The sequence below is a fragment of the Drosophila willistoni genome, unplaced genomic scaffold, assembly GCF_018902025.1.
Source record: "Drosophila willistoni isolate 14030-0811.24 unplaced genomic scaffold, UCI_dwil_1.1 Seg656, whole genome shotgun sequence".
Taxonomy (NCBI): domain Eukaryota; kingdom Metazoa; phylum Arthropoda; class Insecta; order Diptera; family Drosophilidae; genus Drosophila; species Drosophila willistoni.
Window position 1 is genome coordinate 20,895 of NW_025814572.1, and position 16,519 is coordinate 37,413.

The window sequence follows — 16,519 nt, forward strand, 5'->3', positions numbered from 1 at the left end:
ACACAATAAACAAGCCAGCTCGTTTGGTGCCTGCTTTTATAGCAAAATCAGGGTGGGTTAGAAAGAGAAAGAGAGAAAAACATTCGCGTTCACTTTCTGACGAAGCATCTGAGCGAGATGCAACATATTTCTTACTCTCTCGTGTTTTCTTGATTTTTGGTATAAATAGAAGCGATGGCAACACATACAGCATTAGTTTATTTCTGACTCTTGTGCAGTGCGTTTATAGTGAAAAGTGAAAAATAAAAATGACTGGTCGTGGCAAAGGTGGAAAAGGATTGGGAAAGGGTGGTGCTAAGCGTCATCGTAAAGTATTGCGTGATAATATTCAAGGTATCACGAAGCCCGCTATCCGCCGTTTGGCTCGTCGTGGCGGTGTGAAGCGAATTTCTGGTCTTATCTATGAGGAAACTCGTGGTGTCCTAAAGGTATTTCTTGAAAATGTAATCCGCGATGCAGTAACCTACACGGAACATGCCAAAAGGAAGACAGTCACTGCGATGGATGTTGTATACGCATTGAAGAGACAGGGCCGCACTCTTTATGGATTCGGTGGTTAAAATATTTATAAACACCAAAATGTATTAACTACAAATTATGCCCTTCAAAAAATCGGTCCTTTTCAGGACCACTAAAGTTATTAATCAAAAGAGAAAAGAAAAAAATAGTATGTGTTCTTGTTTTATCAATTTTAAATTTTATAATAAAAAAAATAAAACCGGTTTAATAATCATTTGAGTTTATACATATGTATATACATGTACAAAAATTAATAAAATTATTATTAAAAAAAAAACAACAAAACACAAAGAATTTATACACAAAATCTCCATATTTTTAGTTGCATAAGAACCGAATCTACAATATAAAATTATTAATATTAAACTATCTGATGTGTCAAACAAATAATGAACGATGAAACAAACAAATATATTGAATATGTACATATCTCTAATGTAAATAAATAAAGCAAATTGTCACATATGCACATATACATAGATTCCGTAAGGCTCTCCTTACACATACACATACAATTTATATGCATGGATGGAAAACTGTATTAATTTCTTTTAATTTTTTGGTCGTCCTGAAAAGGACGGTTGTTTATGTTTGTTGTATGTACAAAGTTGTATTATTTTAAAGCAAGTATTAATTGGTTTAAGCCTTCTTTTCGGTTTTCTTGGGCAGCAGTACAGCCTGAATGTTGGGTAGCACACCACCCTGTGCAATGGTTACGCCAGAAAGCAATTTGTTTAATTCCTCATCGTTGCGAATGGCCAATTGTAGATGACGAGGTATAATTCTGGTCTTTTTGTTGTCTCGTGCAGCATTACCAGCCAACTCAAGAACTTCAGCCGCCAAATATTCCATAACAGCAGCCAAATATACTGGAGCGCCAGCACCAACACGCTCGGCATAATTTCCTTTACGGAGTAAACGGTGAATACGGCCAACAGGAAACTGGAGCCCAGCTCGGTTCGAGCGAGACTTTGCCTTTCCCTTCACTTTGCCACCTTTACCACGACCAGACATATTAGAATTTTTTTTTTTTTTCTGTTTTACACACTGTTCACTTTTCACACACAAATGTTGATGTTGATGTGGTACATTGTCGTTTTATTTATACCTTTTCCAAAGACACACTCGCTCAACTAGGGGTTGATACTCAATAAATATATTTATCCAGAAAGCGATGCACAAAAAAAATGTATAAATTGAAGACGCACTAATGGTGGCATTTGTTAAAAGTGAATTGTGTTTTGTGAAATTTAAATTATTGAATTTGAAGTGAGAAATGCCGCCAAAAACTAGTGGAAAAGCAGCCAAGAAGGCTGGCAAGGCTCAAAAGAACATCACCAAGAATGACAAAAAGAAGAAGCGCAAGCGTAAGGAGAGCTATGCTATTTACATTTACAAAGTGTTAAAGCAAGTCCACCCAGACACTGGTATTTCTTCAAAAGCAATGAGCATAATGAATAGCTTTGTAAACGATATTTTTGAACGTATTGCTGCTGAGGCCTCCCGCTTGGCCCACTACAATAAGAGGTCGACCATCACCAGTCGCGAAATCCAAACGGCTGTTCGTTTGCTTTTGCCGGGTGAGCTTGCTAAGCACGCTGTTAGTGAGGGAACAAAAGCTGTCACCAAGTATACCAGCTCAAAATAAAAATGTCCCTAGCTTAAACACACGCTTCCTATTAAAAAAAAGGCCCTTTTCAGGGCCACAATTTTATATTAAAAAAGAATTAAGATATTTTTAATGGATATTGCAAAATACATGCAGCCAGTGGTAATGTGGATAAAAATCATTGTTGTTATTTTTATTTTAACCATTTCTGTTTATTGCAAGGCTAAACTGAAAAAAAAAATGCACCTACATTAAATCAAAAAGACTCGTACAATATTAATATCTGTGTATGTTGCTAATATGTACATACGTATGTATGAATGTATGTAAATTACATATTTGTAATTTTTAGAAAATTTGATTTTTTTTTTCTCTTGTTATATGGAATTGTAGCCCTGAGAAGGGCTGTGTTTAAATAAAATTTTAGATTTTCGTATTCGATATCTAAAATTTTTTCAATATTACGATTGCAATAAAGTATTAATTATTTACTTCTTGCTAGCAGTTGTCTTGGCTTTTGGCTTCTTGACGGTAGCAGCAGCAGCTGCCTTTTTGGTTGCCTTTTTTGGTTTAGCCGATGATACGGCAACTGTTTTAGCTTTTGGCTTAGTTGAACTCGACTTAGATTTCGATGCGACAGGTTTGGATTTTACAGTTCCTGTTTTCTTAGCATCCTTTACCTTTACCTTTTCACTTTTCTTTTTCTCGGCTGTCTTTTTGGTTGCGACTGCCTTTTTGGCCTTTGGTTTCTTATCAACAGAGCCAGCACCAGTTATTTTTTTGCTACCGATTGCTTTCTTTTTAGCTGCTGCTGATTGAGTTACCTTTTTCGGTTTGCTTTTCTTTTCTACAGAGGCAACCTTTGGCTTCGGTTCCTTTTTAGCGGCAGCAGACAGTTTAAATGAACCAGAGGCACCCTTTCCTTTTGTTTGGATCAGTTTACCATTTCCGACAGCTGACTTTAAGTACCTCTTGATAAATGGTGCAAGTTTCTGGGCATCGCACTTGTATGTGGCACTAATATATTTTTTGATTGCCAGTAGTGAGGAGCCACCACGTTCCTTTAAGTTTTTAATCGAAGCGTCTACCATTTGTTGAGTTGGTGGATGCGATGGTGGAGCAGTTGATTTTTTGGCCTTTGTTGACGACGCTGCCGATGTTTTTTTGGCAGCCACCTTCTTATCAACTGATGCCGTTGCTGGTGCTGTTGGGCCAGCCACAGGAGATGCTGATGTTGCTGCTACTGAATCAGACATTATACACTTTATTATCAAACAAATATATATCACCAAATACACTTTTAAATATAATGATTGTATGAAAATTTCGCTATGACATAGGCCCTCATTCAAATGAGAATCGAGGAGGACGGCCGTATGAACATGTCTTTGGTATTGGACGATTAAAATGTTTTAGTTTTGTTAAATAGTGCTCGTATATTGCTGTTTTCACTCTTAATAATAACAAAATTTATAAAAATTATTTTCTCACAATATTAATAATTGTTGTAGAATTTATATTCCAATATTTTTTTATATATAATTTCATGGATTCATTTTGAATAGGCAATCAAATTTCAACTATATGTATTACAGAATGCAATTTTCCCATGTAACCCTACATAAAAAATAGAAAAAATCAAAATTTTAAAAAAATTATTCATTTGTTATAAAATTTCAACAATTTACTTTAGATAATAATCAAAAAATTTAGAGTTATATAATTTATTCATATTCTAAAATTGTATTGTAATTGACTCTATGCGGTGAAAAATTACCAATTTTGCAAAGTGCATGCAATATTAGTTTTTGGTATTGAAAAAATAAAAATATTTATTAAAAAGAAATCAAAAAATTAATATTTATATAATTGTTTTTTTAATTAACTTTATTATTTAATTTGTTGCTAATGCCATAAACAGTGTGCTAAAATTTAAACTATTATAATTATTCCTGTTAGTAGAACCATCAATTGAAGAAATTTGTATACACTTTTTTTGTTAGCTAACAGGCAAAATAATAATACAATAAATAATTATTAATCATTTAAAAATCTTGCTAAGCCTAACAATTAAACTAAACGTGTAGGATGGAAAAAATTATTTTTTTTATTTTATTTTAATTTAGGTAATTTAAAAATCCAATATTGATTTTTATGCTTTTTATATTTATTATAAATTAATGTTGTGTTCTTGCGCTTTTTGATTAGTATATACAAAATCAAAATTGATTAAGTTCAAATCGATCTGTATATAAATGTCAGACCTTTAAAAATATAAACAAAAATGATTGAATATTAAAGCTGGATATCTATATGACTAGTACATAACCATTATATGCCCAATATAACGGTTTTATAATAATTAAATGACATATATAATATATTTATACTCATAACCGAATAAAACACATTGAATAATAAATCAAGTTTAATTAAGAAAATAATAATCTCAATATCGACATGACTAGTTTGTGGTCCTGAAAAGGACCGATTTGTATTAAAAATGCGCTTTGCGTTAAAATTGTGTTCGAAATAGTTACTCTGACGGTAACTACACGAGTAGATTTAATTTAAGCACGCTCGCCTCGAATACGTCTGGCTAGTTGAATATCCTTAGGCATTATGGTCACTCGTTTGGCATGGATTGCACACAAGTTAGTATCTTCAAATAGGCCAACCAAATAGGCTTCGCTAGCTTCTTGTAAAGCCATAACTGCAGAACTCTGGAAACGCAAGTCGGTTTTAAAGTCCTGAGCGATTTCACGCACTAAACGCTGGAATGGCAATTTGCGAATGAGCAGTTCTGTGCTCTTCTGGTAACGACGGATTTCACGGAGGGCAACAGTACCGGGACGGTAACGATGTGGTTTCTTTACACCACCGGTTGCTGGAGCACTCTTACGTGCTGCTTTAGTAGCCAGCTGCTTCCTTGGCGCCTTGCCACCAGTCGATTTTCGAGCAGTTTGCTTAGTACGAGCCATGTTTTCACTACACTTTTTTTTTTTTTTATGTTCACTCTTCACTGTTCAAAACACAATAAACAAGCCAGCTCGTTTGGTGCCTGCTTTTATAGCAAAATCAGGGTGGGTTAGAAAGAGAAAGAGAGAAAAACATTCGCGTTCACTTTCTGACGAAGCATCTGAGCGAGATGCAACATATTTCTTACTCTCTCGTGTTTTCTTGATTTTTGGTATAAATAGAAGCGATGGCAACACATACAGCATTAGTTTATTTCTGACTCTTGTGCAGTGCGTTTATAGTGAAAAGTGAAAAATAAAAATGACTGGTCGTGGCAAAGGTGGAAAAGGATTGGGAAAGGGTGGTGCTAAGCGTCATCGTAAAGTATTGCGTGATAATATTCAAGGTATCACGAAGCCCGCTATCCGCCGTTTGGCTCGTCGTGGCGGTGTGAAGCGAATTTCTGGTCTTATCTATGAGGAAACTCGTGGTGTCCTAAAGGTATTTCTTGAAAATGTAATCCGCGATGCAGTAACCTACACGGAACATGCCAAAAGGAAGACAGTCACTGCGATGGATGTTGTATACGCATTGAAGAGACAGGGCCGCACTCTTTATGGATTCGGTGGTTAAAATATTTATAAACACCAAAATGTATTAACTACAAATTATGCCCTTCAAAAAATCGGTCCTTTTCAGGACCACTAAAGTTATTAATCAAAAGAGAAAAGAAAAAAATAGTATGTGTTCTTGTTTTATCAATTTTAAATTTTATAATAAAAAAAATAAAACCGGTTTAATAATCATTTGAGTTTATACATATGTATATACATGTACAAAAATTAATAAAATTATTATTAAAAAAAAAACAACAAAACACAAAGAATTTATACACAAAATCTCCATATTTTTAGTTGCATAAGAACCGAATCTACAATATAAAATTATTAATATTAAACTATCTGATGTGTCAAACAAATAATGAACGATGAAACAAACAAATATATTGAATATGTACATATCTCTAATGTAAATAAATAAAGCAAATTGTCACATATGCACATATACATAGATTCCGTAAGGCTCTCCTTACACATACACATACAATTTATATGCATGGATGGAAAACTGTATTAATTTCTTTTAATTTTTTGGTCGTCCTGAAAAGGACGGTTGTTTATGTTTGTTGTATGTACAAAGTTGTATTATTTTAAAGCAAGTATTAATTGGTTTAAGCCTTCTTTTCGGTTTTCTTGGGCAGCAGTACAGCCTGAATGTTGGGTAGCACACCACCCTGTGCAATGGTTACGCCAGAAAGCAATTTGTTTAATTCCTCATCGTTGCGAATGGCCAATTGTAGATGACGAGGTATAATTCTGGTCTTTTTGTTGTCTCGTGCAGCATTACCAGCCAACTCAAGAACTTCAGCCGCCAAATATTCCATAACAGCAGCCAAATATACTGGAGCGCCAGCACCAACACGCTCGGCATAATTTCCTTTACGGAGTAAACGGTGAATACGGCCAACAGGAAACTGGAGCCCAGCTCGGTTCGAGCGAGACTTTGCCTTTCCCTTCACTTTGCCACCTTTACCACGACCAGACATATTAGAATTTTTTTTTTTTTTCTGTTTTACACACTGTTCACTTTTCACACACAAATGTTGATGTTGATGTGGTACATTGTCGTTTTATTTATACCTTTTCCAAAGACACACTCGCTCAACTAGGGGTTGATACTCAATAAATATATTTATCCAGAAAGCGATGCACAAAAAAAATGTATAAATTGAAGACGCACTAATGGTGGCATTTGTTAAAAGTGAATTGTGTTTTGTGAAATTTAAATTATTGAATTTGAAGTGAGAAATGCCGCCAAAAACTAGTGGAAAAGCAGCCAAGAAGGCTGGCAAGGCTCAAAAGAACATCACCAAGAATGACAAAAAGAAGAAGCGCAAGCGTAAGGAGAGCTATGCTATTTACATTTACAAAGTGTTAAAGCAAGTCCACCCAGACACTGGTATTTCTTCAAAAGCAATGAGCATAATGAATAGCTTTGTAAACGATATTTTTGAACGTATTGCTGCTGAGGCCTCCCGCTTGGCCCACTACAATAAGAGGTCGACCATCACCAGTCGCGAAATCCAAACGGCTGTTCGTTTGCTTTTGCCGGGTGAGCTTGCTAAGCACGCTGTTAGTGAGGGAACAAAAGCTGTCACCAAGTATACCAGCTCAAAATAAAAATGTCCCTAGCTTAAACACACGCTTCCTATTAAAAAAAAGGCCCTTTTCAGGGCCACAATTTTATATTAAAAAAGAATTAAGATATTTTTAATGGATATTGCAAAATACATGCAGCCAGTGGTAATGTGGATAAAAATCATTGTTGTTATTTTTATTTTAACCATTTCTGTTTATTGCAAGGCTAAACTGAAAAAAAAAATGCACCTACATTAAATCAAAAAGACTCGTACAATATTAATATCTGTGTATGTTGCTAATATGTACATACGTATGTATGAATGTATGTAAATTACATATTTGTAATTTTTAGAAAATTTGATTTTTTTTTTCTCTTGTTATATGGAATTGTAGCCCTGAGAAGGGCTGTGTTTAAATAAAATTTTAGATTTTCGTATTCGATATCTAAAATTTTTTCAATATTACGATTGCAATAAAGTATTAATTATTTACTTCTTGCTAGCAGTTGTCTTGGCTTTTGGCTTCTTGACGGTAGCAGCAGCAGCTGCCTTTTTGGTTGCCTTTTTTGGTTTAGCCGATGATACGGCAACTGTTTTAGCTTTTGGCTTAGTTGAACTCGACTTAGATTTCGATGCGACAGGTTTGGATTTTACAGTTCCTGTTTTCTTAGCATCCTTTACCTTTACCTTTTCACTTTTCTTTTTCTCGGCTGTCTTTTTGGTTGCGACTGCCTTTTTGGCCTTTGGTTTCTTATCAACAGAGCCAGCACCAGTTATTTTTTTGCTACCGATTGCTTTCTTTTTAGCTGCTGCTGATTGAGTTACCTTTTTCGGTTTGCTTTTCTTTTCTACAGAGGCAACCTTTGGCTTCGGTTCCTTTTTAGCGGCAGCAGACAGTTTAAATGAACCAGAGGCACCCTTTCCTTTTGTTTGGATCAGTTTACCATTTCCGACAGCTGACTTTAAGTACCTCTTGATAAATGGTGCAAGTTTCTGGGCATCGCACTTGTATGTGGCACTAATATATTTTTTGATTGCCAGTAGTGAGGAGCCACCACGTTCCTTTAAGTTTTTAATCGAAGCGTCTACCATTTGTTGAGTTGGTGGATGCGATGGTGGAGCAGTTGATTTTTTGGCCTTTGTTGACGACGCTGCCGATGTTTTTTTGGCAGCCACCTTCTTATCAACTGATGCCGTTGCTGGTGCTGTTGGGCCAGCCACAGGAGATGCTGATGTTGCTGCTACTGAATCAGACATTATACACTTTATTATCAAACAAATATATATCACCAAATACACTTTTAAATATAATGATTGTATGAAAATTTCGCTATGACATAGGCCCTCATTCAAATGAGAATCGAGGAGGACGGCCGTATGAACATGTCTTTGGTATTGGACGATTAAAATGTTTTAGTTTTGTTAAATAGTGCTCGTATATTGCTGTTTTCACTCTTAATAATAACAAAATTTATAAAAATTATTTTCTCACAATATTAATAATTGTTGTAGAATTTATATTCCAATATTTTTTTATATATAATTTCATGGATTCATTTTGAATAGGCAATCAAATTTCAACTATATGTATTACAGAATGCAATTTTCCCATGTAACCCTACATAAAAAATAGAAAAAATCAAAATTTTAAAAAAATTATTCATTTGTTATAAAATTTCAACAATTTACTTTAGATAATAATCAAAAAATTTAGAGTTATATAATTTATTCATATTCTAAAATTGTATTGTAATTGACTCTATGCGGTGAAAAATTACCAATTTTGCAAAGTGCATGCAATATTAGTTTTTGGTATTGAAAAAATAAAAATATTTATTAAAAAGAAATCAAAAAATTAATATTTATATAATTGTTTTTTTAATTAACTTTATTATTTAATTTGTTGCTAATGCCATAAACAGTGTGCTAAAATTTAAACTATTATAATTATTCCTGTTAGTAGAACCATCAATTGAAGAAATTTGTATACACTTTTTTTGTTAGCTAACAGGCAAAATAATAATACAATAAATAATTATTAATCATTTAAAAATCTTGCTAAGCCTAACAATTAAACTAAACGTGTAGGATGGAAAAAATTATTTTTTTATTTTATTTTAATTTAGGTAATTTAAAAATCCAATATTGATTTTTATGCTTTTTATATTTATTATAAATTAATGTTGTGTTCTTGCGCTTTTTGATTAGTATATACAAAATCAAAATTGATTAAGTTCAAATCGATCTGTATATAAATGTCAGACCTTTAAAAATATAAACAAAAATGATTGAATATTAAAGCTGGATATCTATATGACTAGTACATAACCATTATATGCCCAATATAACGGTTTTATAATAATTAAATGACATATATAATATATTTATACTCATAACCGAATAAAACACATTGAATAATAAATCAAGTTTAATTAAGAAAATAATAATCTCAATATCGACATGACTAGTTTGTGGTCCTGAAAAGGACCGATTTGTATTAAAAATGCGCTTTGCGTTAAAATTGTGTTCGAAATAGTTACTCTGACGGTAACTACACGAGTAGATTTAATTTAAGCACGCTCGCCTCGAATACGTCTGGCTAGTTGAATATCCTTAGGCATTATGGTCACTCGTTTGGCATGGATTGCACACAAGTTAGTATCTTCAAATAGGCCAACCAAATAGGCTTCGCTAGCTTCTTGTAAAGCCATAACTGCAGAACTCTGGAAACGCAAGTCGGTTTTAAAGTCCTGAGCGATTTCACGCACTAAACGCTGGAATGGCAATTTGCGAATGAGCAGTTCTGTGCTCTTCTGGTAACGACGGATTTCACGGAGGGCAACAGTACCGGGACGGTAACGATGTGGTTTCTTTACACCACCGGTTGCTGGAGCACTCTTACGTGCTGCTTTAGTAGCCAGCTGCTTCCTTGGCGCCTTGCCACCAGTCGATTTTCGAGCAGTTTGCTTAGTACGAGCCATGTTTTCACTACACTTTTTTTTTTTTTTATGTTCACTCTTCACTGTTCAAAACACAATAAACAAGCCAGCTCGTTTGGTGCCTGCTTTTATAGCAAAATCAGGGTGGGTTAGAAAGAGAAAGAGAGAAAAACATTCGCGTTCACTTTCTGACGAAGCATCTGAGCGAGATGCAACATATTTCTTACTCTCTCGTGTTTTCTTGATTTTTGGTATAAATAGAAGCGATGGCAACACATACAGCATTAGTTTATTTCTGACTCTTGTGCAGTGCGTTTATAGTGAAAAGTGAAAAATAAAAATGACTGGTCGTGGCAAAGGTGGAAAAGGATTGGGAAAGGGTGGTGCTAAGCGTCATCGTAAAGTATTGCGTGATAATATTCAAGGTATCACGAAGCCCGCTATCCGCCGTTTGGCTCGTCGTGGCGGTGTGAAGCGAATTTCTGGTCTTATCTATGAGGAAACTCGTGGTGTCCTAAAGGTATTTCTTGAAAATGTAATCCGCGATGCAGTAACCTACACGGAACATGCCAAAAGGAAGACAGTCACTGCGATGGATGTTGTATACGCATTGAAGAGACAGGGCCGCACTCTTTATGGATTCGGTGGTTAAAATATTTATAAACACCAAAATGTATTAACTACAAATTATGCCCTTCAAAAAATCGGTCCTTTTCAGGACCACTAAAGTTATTAATCAAAAGAGAAAAGAAAAAAATAGTATGTGTTCTTGTTTTATCAATTTTAAATTTTATAATAAAAAAAATAAAACCGGTTTAATAATCATTTGAGTTTATACATATGTATATACATGTACAAAAATTAATAAAATTATTATTAAAAAAAAAACAACAAAACACAAAGAATTTATACACAAAATCTCCATATTTTTAGTTGCATAAGAACCGAATCTACAATATAAAATTATTAATATTAAACTATCTGATGTGTCAAACAAATAATGAACGATGAAACAAACAAATATATTGAATATGTACATATCTCTAATGTAAATAAATAAAGCAAATTGTCACATATGCACATATACATAGATTCCGTAAGGCTCTCCTTACACATACACATACAATTTATATGCATGGATGGAAAACTGTATTAATTTCTTTTAATTTTTTGGTCGTCCTGAAAAGGACGGTTGTTTATGTTTGTTGTATGTACAAAGTTGTATTATTTTAAAGCAAGTATTAATTGGTTTAAGCCTTCTTTTCGGTTTTCTTGGGCAGCAGTACAGCCTGAATGTTGGGTAGCACACCACCCTGTGCAATGGTTACGCCAGAAAGCAATTTGTTTAATTCCTCATCGTTGCGAATGGCCAATTGTAGATGACGAGGTATAATTCTGGTCTTTTTGTTGTCTCGTGCAGCATTACCAGCCAACTCAAGAACTTCAGCCGCCAAATATTCCATAACAGCAGCCAAATATACTGGAGCGCCAGCACCAACACGCTCGGCATAATTTCCTTTACGGAGTAAACGGTGAATACGGCCAACAGGAAACTGGAGCCCAGCTCGGTTCGAGCGAGACTTTGCCTTTCCCTTCACTTTGCCACCTTTACCACGACCAGACATATTAGAATTTTTTTTTTTTTTCTGTTTTACACACTGTTCACTTTTCACACACAAATGTTGATGTTGATGTGGTACATTGTCGTTTTATTTATACCTTTTCCAAAGACACACTCGCTCAACTAGGGGTTGATACTCAATAAATATATTTATCCAGAAAGCGATGCACAAAAAAAATGTATAAATTGAAGACGCACTAATGGTGGCATTTGTTAAAAGTGAATTGTGTTTTGTGAAATTTAAATTATTGAATTTGAAGTGAGAAATGCCGCCAAAAACTAGTGGAAAAGCAGCCAAGAAGGCTGGCAAGGCTCAAAAGAACATCACCAAGAATGACAAAAAGAAGAAGCGCAAGCGTAAGGAGAGCTATGCTATTTACATTTACAAAGTGTTAAAGCAAGTCCACCCAGACACTGGTATTTCTTCAAAAGCAATGAGCATAATGAATAGCTTTGTAAACGATATTTTTGAACGTATTGCTGCTGAGGCCTCCCGCTTGGCCCACTACAATAAGAGGTCGACCATCACCAGTCGCGAAATCCAAACGGCTGTTCGTTTGCTTTTGCCGGGTGAGCTTGCTAAGCACGCTGTTAGTGAGGGAACAAAAGCTGTCACCAAGTATACCAGCTCAAAATAAAAATGTCCCTAGCTTAAACACACGCTTCCTATTAAAAAAAAGGCCCTTTTCAGGGCCACAATTTTATATTAAAAAAGAATTAAGATATTTTTAATGGATATTGCAAAATACATGCAGCCAGTGGTAATGTGGATAAAAATCATTGTTGTTATTTTTATTTTAACCATTTCTGTTTATTGCAAGGCTAAACTGAAAAAAAAAATGCACCTACATTAAATCAAAAAGACTCGTACAATATTAATATCTGTGTATGTTGCTAATATGTACATACGTATGTATGAATGTATGTAAATTACATATTTGTAATTTTTAGAAAATTTGATTTTTTTTTTCTCTTGTTATATGGAATTGTAGCCCTGAGAAGGGCTGTGTTTAAATAAAATTTTAGATTTTCGTATTCGATATCTAAAATTTTTTCAATATTACGATTGCAATAAAGTATTAATTATTTACTTCTTGCTAGCAGTTGTCTTGGCTTTTGGCTTCTTGACGGTAGCAGCAGCAGCTGCCTTTTTGGTTGCCTTTTTTGGTTTAGCCGATGATACGGCAACTGTTTTAGCTTTTGGCTTAGTTGAACTCGACTTAGATTTCGATGCGACAGGTTTGGATTTTACAGTTCCTGTTTTCTTAGCATCCTTTACCTTTACCTTTTCACTTTTCTTTTTCTCGGCTGTCTTTTTGGTTGCGACTGCCTTTTTGGCCTTTGGTTTCTTATCAACAGAGCCAGCACCAGTTATTTTTTTGCTACCGATTGCTTTCTTTTTAGCTGCTGCTGATTGAGTTACCTTTTTCGGTTTGCTTTTCTTTTCTACAGAGGCAACCTTTGGCTTCGGTTCCTTTTTAGCGGCAGCAGACAGTTTAAATGAACCAGAGGCACCCTTTCCTTTTGTTTGGATCAGTTTACCATTTCCGACAGCTGACTTTAAGTACCTCTTGATAAATGGTGCAAGTTTCTGGGCATCGCACTTGTATGTGGCACTAATATATTTTTTGATTGCCAGTAGTGAGGAGCCACCACGTTCCTTTAAGTTTTTAATCGAAGCGTCTACCATTTGTTGAGTTGGTGGATGCGATGGTGGAGCAGTTGATTTTTTGGCCTTTGTTGACGACGCTGCCGATGTTTTTTTGGCAGCCACCTTCTTATCAACTGATGCCGTTGCTGGTGCTGTTGGGCCAGCCACAGGAGATGCTGATGTTGCTGCTACTGAATCAGACATTATACACTTTATTATCAAACAAATATATATCACCAAATACACTTTTAAATATAATGATTGTATGAAAATTTCGCTATGACATAGGCCCTCATTCAAATGAGAATCGAGGAGGACGGCCGTATGAACATGTCTTTGGTATTGGACGATTAAAATGTTTTAGTTTTGTTAAATAGTGCTCGTATATTGCTGTTTTCACTCTTAATAATAACAAAATTTATAAAAATTATTTTCTCACAATATTAATAATTGTTGTAGAATTTATATTCCAATATTTTTTTATATATAATTTCATGGATTCATTTTGAATAGGCAATCAAATTTCAACTATATGTATTACAGAATGCAATTTTCCCATGTAACCCTACATAAAAAATAGAAAAAATCAAAATTTTAAAAAAATTATTCATTTGTTATAAAATTTCAACAATTTACTTTAGATAATAATCAAAAAATTTAGAGTTATATAATTTATTCATATTCTAAAATTGTATTGTAATTGACTCTATGCGGTGAAAAATTACCAATTTTGCAAAGTGCATGCAATATTAGTTTTTGGTATTGAAAAAATAAAAATATTTATTAAAAAGAAATCAAAAAATTAATATTTATATAATTGTTTTTTTAATTAACTTTATTATTTAATTTGTTGCTAATGCCATAAACAGTGTGCTAAAATTTAAACTATTATAATTATTCCTGTTAGTAGAACCATCAATTGAAGAAATTTGTATACACTTTTTTTGTTAGCTAACAGGCAAAATAATAATACAATAAATAATTATTAATCATTTAAAAATCTTGCTAAGCCTAACAATTAAACTAAACGTGTAGGATGGAAAAAATTATTTTTTTTATTTTATTTTAATTTAGGTAATTTAAAAATCCAATATTGATTTTTATGCTTTTTATATTTATTATAAATTAATGTTGTGTTCTTGCGCTTTTTGATTAGTATATACAAAATCAAAATTGATTAAGTTCAAATCGATCTGTATATAAATGTCAGACCTTTAAAAATATAAACAAAAATGATTGAATATTAAAGCTGGATATCTATATGACTAGTACATAACCATTATATGCCCAATATAACGGTTTTATAATAATTAAATGACATATATAATATATTTATACTCATAACCGAATAAAACACATTGAATAATAAATCAAGTTTAATTAAGAAAATAATAATCTCAATATCGACATGACTAGTTTGTGGTCCTGAAAAGGACCGATTTGTATTAAAAATGCGCTTTGCGTTAAAATTGTGTTCGAAATAGTTACTCTGACGGTAACTACACGAGTAGATTTAATTTAAGCACGCTCGCCTCGAATACGTCTGGCTAGTTGAATATCCTTAGGCATTATGGTCACTCGTTTGGCATGGATTGCACACAAGTTAGTATCTTCAAATAGGCCAACCAAATAGGCTTCGCTAGCTTCTTGTAAAGCCATAACTGCAGAACTCTGGAAACGCAAGTCGGTTTTAAAGTCCTGAGCGATTTCACGCACTAAACGCTGGAATGGCAATTTGCGAATGAGCAGTTCTGTGCTCTTCTGGTAACGACGGATTTCACGGAGGGCAACAGTACCGGGACGGTAACGATGTGGTTTCTTTACACCACCGGTTGCTGGAGCACTCTTACGTGCTGCTTTAGTAGCCAGCTGCTTCCTTGGCGCCTTGCCACCAGTCGATTTTCGAGCAGTTTGCTTAGTACGAGCCATGTTTTCACTACACTTTTTTTTTTTTTATGTTCACTCTTCACTGTTCAAAACACAATAAACAAGCCAGCTCGTTTGGTGCCTGCTTTTATAGCAAAATCAGGGTGGGTTAGAAAGAGAAAGAGAGAAAAACATTCGCGTTCACTTTCTGACGAAGCATCTGAGCGAGATGCAACATATTTCTTACTCTCTCGTGTTTTCTTGATTTTTGGTATAAATAGAAGCGATGGCAACACATACAGCATTAGTTTATTTCTGACTCTTGTGCAGTGCGTTTATAGTGAAAAGTGAAAAATAAAAATGACTGGTCGTGGCAAAGGTGGAAAAGGATTGGGAAAGGGTGGTGCTAAGCGTCATCGTAAAGTATTGCGTGATAATATTCAAGGTATCACGAAGCCCGCTATCCGCCGTTTGGCTCGTCGTGGCGGTGTGAAGCGAATTTCTGGTCTTATCTATGAGGAAACTCGTGGTGTCCTAAAGGTATTTCTTGAAAATGTAATCCGCGATGCAGTAACCTACACGGAACATGCCAAAAGGAAGACAGTCACTGCGATGGATGTTGTATACGCATTGAAGAGACAGGGCCGCACTCTTTATGGATTCGGTGGTTAAAATATTTATAAACACCAAAATGTATTAACTACAAATTATGCCCTTCAAAAAATCGGTCCTTTTCAGGACCACTAAAGTTATTAATCAAAAGAGAAAAGAAAAAAATAGTATGTGTTCTTGTTTTATCAATTTTAAATTTTATAATAAAAAAAATAAAACCGGTTTAATAATCATTTGAGTTTATACATATGTATATACATGTACAAAAATTAATAAAATTATTATTAAAAAAAAAACAACAAAACACAAAGAATTTATACACAAAATCTCCATATTTTTAGTTGCATAAGAACCGAATCTACAATATAAAATTATTAATATTAAACTATCTGATGTGTCAAACAAATAATGAACGATGAAACAAACAAATATATTGAATATGTACATATCTCTAATGTAAATAAATAAAGCAAATTGTCACATATGCACATATACATAGATTCCGTAAGGCTCTCCTTACACATACACATACAATTTATATGCA

General features: G+C 34.0%; 14 protein-coding genes across 14 annotated transcripts; 5 read left to right on the forward strand and 9 right to left on the reverse strand.

The window, feature by feature from the left end:
* The first annotated feature begins 191 nt into the window (after window positions 1-191).
* Window positions 192-5,790, forward strand: LOC124461783. The gene is made up of 2 exons (XM_047013243.1): window positions 192-555; window positions 5,400-5,790. Exons 1-2 carry the CDS (start codon window positions 249-251, stop codon window positions 5,717-5,719), a joined length of 627 nt encoding a protein of 208 aa, XP_046869199.1. The 5' UTR covers window positions 192-248; the 3' UTR covers window positions 5,720-5,790.
* LOC124461795 (histone H2A) lies at window positions 1,088-1,575 on the reverse strand. Its single transcript, XM_047013256.1, has one exon. The coding sequence runs from the start codon at window positions 1,531-1,533 to the stop codon at window positions 1,159-1,161; it is 375 nt and encodes a 124-aa protein (XP_046869212.1). The 5' UTR covers window positions 1,534-1,575; the 3' UTR covers window positions 1,088-1,158.
* Window positions 1,736-2,220, forward strand: LOC124461797 (histone H2B). The gene has a single exon (XM_047013258.1). The coding sequence runs from the start codon at window positions 1,796-1,798 to the stop codon at window positions 2,165-2,167; it is 372 nt and encodes a 123-aa protein (XP_046869214.1). The 5' UTR covers window positions 1,736-1,795; the 3' UTR covers window positions 2,168-2,220.
* Window positions 2,516-3,439, reverse strand: LOC124461799 (histone H1-like). Its single transcript, XM_047013260.1, has one exon. The coding sequence runs from the start codon at window positions 3,382-3,384 to the stop codon at window positions 2,617-2,619; it is 768 nt and encodes a 255-aa protein (XP_046869216.1). The 5' UTR covers window positions 3,385-3,439; the 3' UTR covers window positions 2,516-2,616.
* On the reverse strand, window positions 4,607-5,156 carry LOC6637426 (histone H3). Its single transcript, XM_002060568.4, has one exon. It carries the CDS (start codon window positions 5,107-5,109, stop codon window positions 4,699-4,701), a length of 411 nt encoding a protein of 136 aa, XP_002060604.1. The 5' UTR covers window positions 5,110-5,156; the 3' UTR covers window positions 4,607-4,698.
* A 456-nt stretch (window positions 5,791-6,246) lies between the features above and the next one.
* On the reverse strand, window positions 6,247-6,734 carry LOC124461794 (histone H2A). The gene has a single exon (XM_047013255.1). The coding sequence runs from the start codon at window positions 6,690-6,692 to the stop codon at window positions 6,318-6,320; it is 375 nt and encodes a 124-aa protein (XP_046869211.1). The 5' UTR covers window positions 6,693-6,734; the 3' UTR covers window positions 6,247-6,317.
* Window positions 6,735-6,788: 54 nt separating this feature from the next.
* Window positions 6,789-7,379, forward strand: LOC124461796 (histone H2B). Its single transcript, XM_047013257.1, has one exon. It carries the CDS (start codon window positions 6,955-6,957, stop codon window positions 7,324-7,326), a length of 372 nt encoding a protein of 123 aa, XP_046869213.1. The 5' UTR covers window positions 6,789-6,954; the 3' UTR covers window positions 7,327-7,379.
* Window positions 7,380-7,674: 295 nt separating this feature from the next.
* LOC124461798 (histone H1-like) lies at window positions 7,675-8,598 on the reverse strand. The gene has a single exon (XM_047013259.1). The coding sequence runs from the start codon at window positions 8,541-8,543 to the stop codon at window positions 7,776-7,778; it is 768 nt and encodes a 255-aa protein (XP_046869215.1). The 5' UTR covers window positions 8,544-8,598; the 3' UTR covers window positions 7,675-7,775.
* Window positions 8,599-9,764: 1,166 nt separating this feature from the next.
* LOC124461785 (histone H3) lies at window positions 9,765-10,314 on the reverse strand. Its single transcript, XM_047013246.1, has one exon. It carries the CDS (start codon window positions 10,265-10,267, stop codon window positions 9,857-9,859), a length of 411 nt encoding a protein of 136 aa, XP_046869202.1. The 5' UTR covers window positions 10,268-10,314; the 3' UTR covers window positions 9,765-9,856.
* Window positions 10,315-10,508: 194 nt separating this feature from the next.
* Window positions 10,509-16,106, forward strand: LOC124461784. Its single transcript, XM_047013244.1, has 2 exons — window positions 10,509-10,872; window positions 15,716-16,106. Exons 1-2 carry the CDS (start codon window positions 10,566-10,568, stop codon window positions 16,033-16,035), a joined length of 627 nt encoding a protein of 208 aa, XP_046869200.1. The 5' UTR covers window positions 10,509-10,565; the 3' UTR covers window positions 16,036-16,106.
* On the reverse strand, window positions 11,405-11,892 carry LOC124461788 (histone H2A). Its single transcript, XM_047013249.1, has one exon. It carries the CDS (start codon window positions 11,848-11,850, stop codon window positions 11,476-11,478), a length of 375 nt encoding a protein of 124 aa, XP_046869205.1. The 5' UTR covers window positions 11,851-11,892; the 3' UTR covers window positions 11,405-11,475.
* On the forward strand, window positions 12,053-12,537 carry LOC124461790 (histone H2B). Its single transcript, XM_047013251.1, has one exon. It carries the CDS (start codon window positions 12,113-12,115, stop codon window positions 12,482-12,484), a length of 372 nt encoding a protein of 123 aa, XP_046869207.1. The 5' UTR covers window positions 12,053-12,112; the 3' UTR covers window positions 12,485-12,537.
* On the reverse strand, window positions 12,833-13,756 carry LOC124461791 (histone H1-like). Its single transcript, XM_047013252.1, has one exon. The coding sequence runs from the start codon at window positions 13,699-13,701 to the stop codon at window positions 12,934-12,936; it is 768 nt and encodes a 255-aa protein (XP_046869208.1). The 5' UTR covers window positions 13,702-13,756; the 3' UTR covers window positions 12,833-12,933.
* LOC124461786 (histone H3) lies at window positions 14,924-15,467 on the reverse strand. Its single transcript, XM_047013247.1, has one exon. The coding sequence runs from the start codon at window positions 15,424-15,426 to the stop codon at window positions 15,016-15,018; it is 411 nt and encodes a 136-aa protein (XP_046869203.1). The 5' UTR covers window positions 15,427-15,467; the 3' UTR covers window positions 14,924-15,015.
* Window positions 16,107-16,519: the final 413 nt, after the last annotated feature.

Bases quoted from the DNA above. Each gene is read 5' to 3' on its own strand.
- LOC124461783 (XM_047013243.1), top strand. From the start codon at position 249: ATGACTGGTCGTGGCAAAGGTGGAAAAGGATTGGGAAAGGGTGGTGCT. The intron at 556-5,399 runs GTTAAAATATTT...GTGAAAAGTGAA, and splicing joins CACTCTTTATGGATTCGGTG to AAATAAAAATGACTGGTCGT.
- LOC124461795 (XM_047013256.1), bottom strand. From the start codon at position 1,533: ATGTCTGGTCGTGGTAAAGGTGGCAAAGTGAAGGGAAAGGCAAAGTCT.
- LOC124461797 (XM_047013258.1), top strand. From the start codon at position 1,796: ATGCCGCCAAAAACTAGTGGAAAAGCAGCCAAGAAGGCTGGCAAGGCT.
- LOC124461799 (XM_047013260.1), bottom strand. From the start codon at position 3,384: ATGTCTGATTCAGTAGCAGCAACATCAGCATCTCCTGTGGCTGGCCCA.
- LOC6637426 (XM_002060568.4), bottom strand. From the start codon at position 5,109: ATGGCTCGTACTAAGCAAACTGCTCGAAAATCGACTGGTGGCAAGGCG.
- LOC124461794 (XM_047013255.1), bottom strand. From the start codon at position 6,692: ATGTCTGGTCGTGGTAAAGGTGGCAAAGTGAAGGGAAAGGCAAAGTCT.
- LOC124461796 (XM_047013257.1), top strand. From the start codon at position 6,955: ATGCCGCCAAAAACTAGTGGAAAAGCAGCCAAGAAGGCTGGCAAGGCT.
- LOC124461798 (XM_047013259.1), bottom strand. From the start codon at position 8,543: ATGTCTGATTCAGTAGCAGCAACATCAGCATCTCCTGTGGCTGGCCCA.
- LOC124461785 (XM_047013246.1), bottom strand. From the start codon at position 10,267: ATGGCTCGTACTAAGCAAACTGCTCGAAAATCGACTGGTGGCAAGGCG.
- LOC124461784 (XM_047013244.1), top strand. From the start codon at position 10,566: ATGACTGGTCGTGGCAAAGGTGGAAAAGGATTGGGAAAGGGTGGTGCT. The intron at 10,873-15,715 runs GTTAAAATATTT...GTGAAAAGTGAA, and splicing joins CACTCTTTATGGATTCGGTG to AAATAAAAATGACTGGTCGT.
- LOC124461788 (XM_047013249.1), bottom strand. From the start codon at position 11,850: ATGTCTGGTCGTGGTAAAGGTGGCAAAGTGAAGGGAAAGGCAAAGTCT.
- LOC124461790 (XM_047013251.1), top strand. From the start codon at position 12,113: ATGCCGCCAAAAACTAGTGGAAAAGCAGCCAAGAAGGCTGGCAAGGCT.
- LOC124461791 (XM_047013252.1), bottom strand. From the start codon at position 13,701: ATGTCTGATTCAGTAGCAGCAACATCAGCATCTCCTGTGGCTGGCCCA.
- LOC124461786 (XM_047013247.1), bottom strand. From the start codon at position 15,426: ATGGCTCGTACTAAGCAAACTGCTCGAAAATCGACTGGTGGCAAGGCG.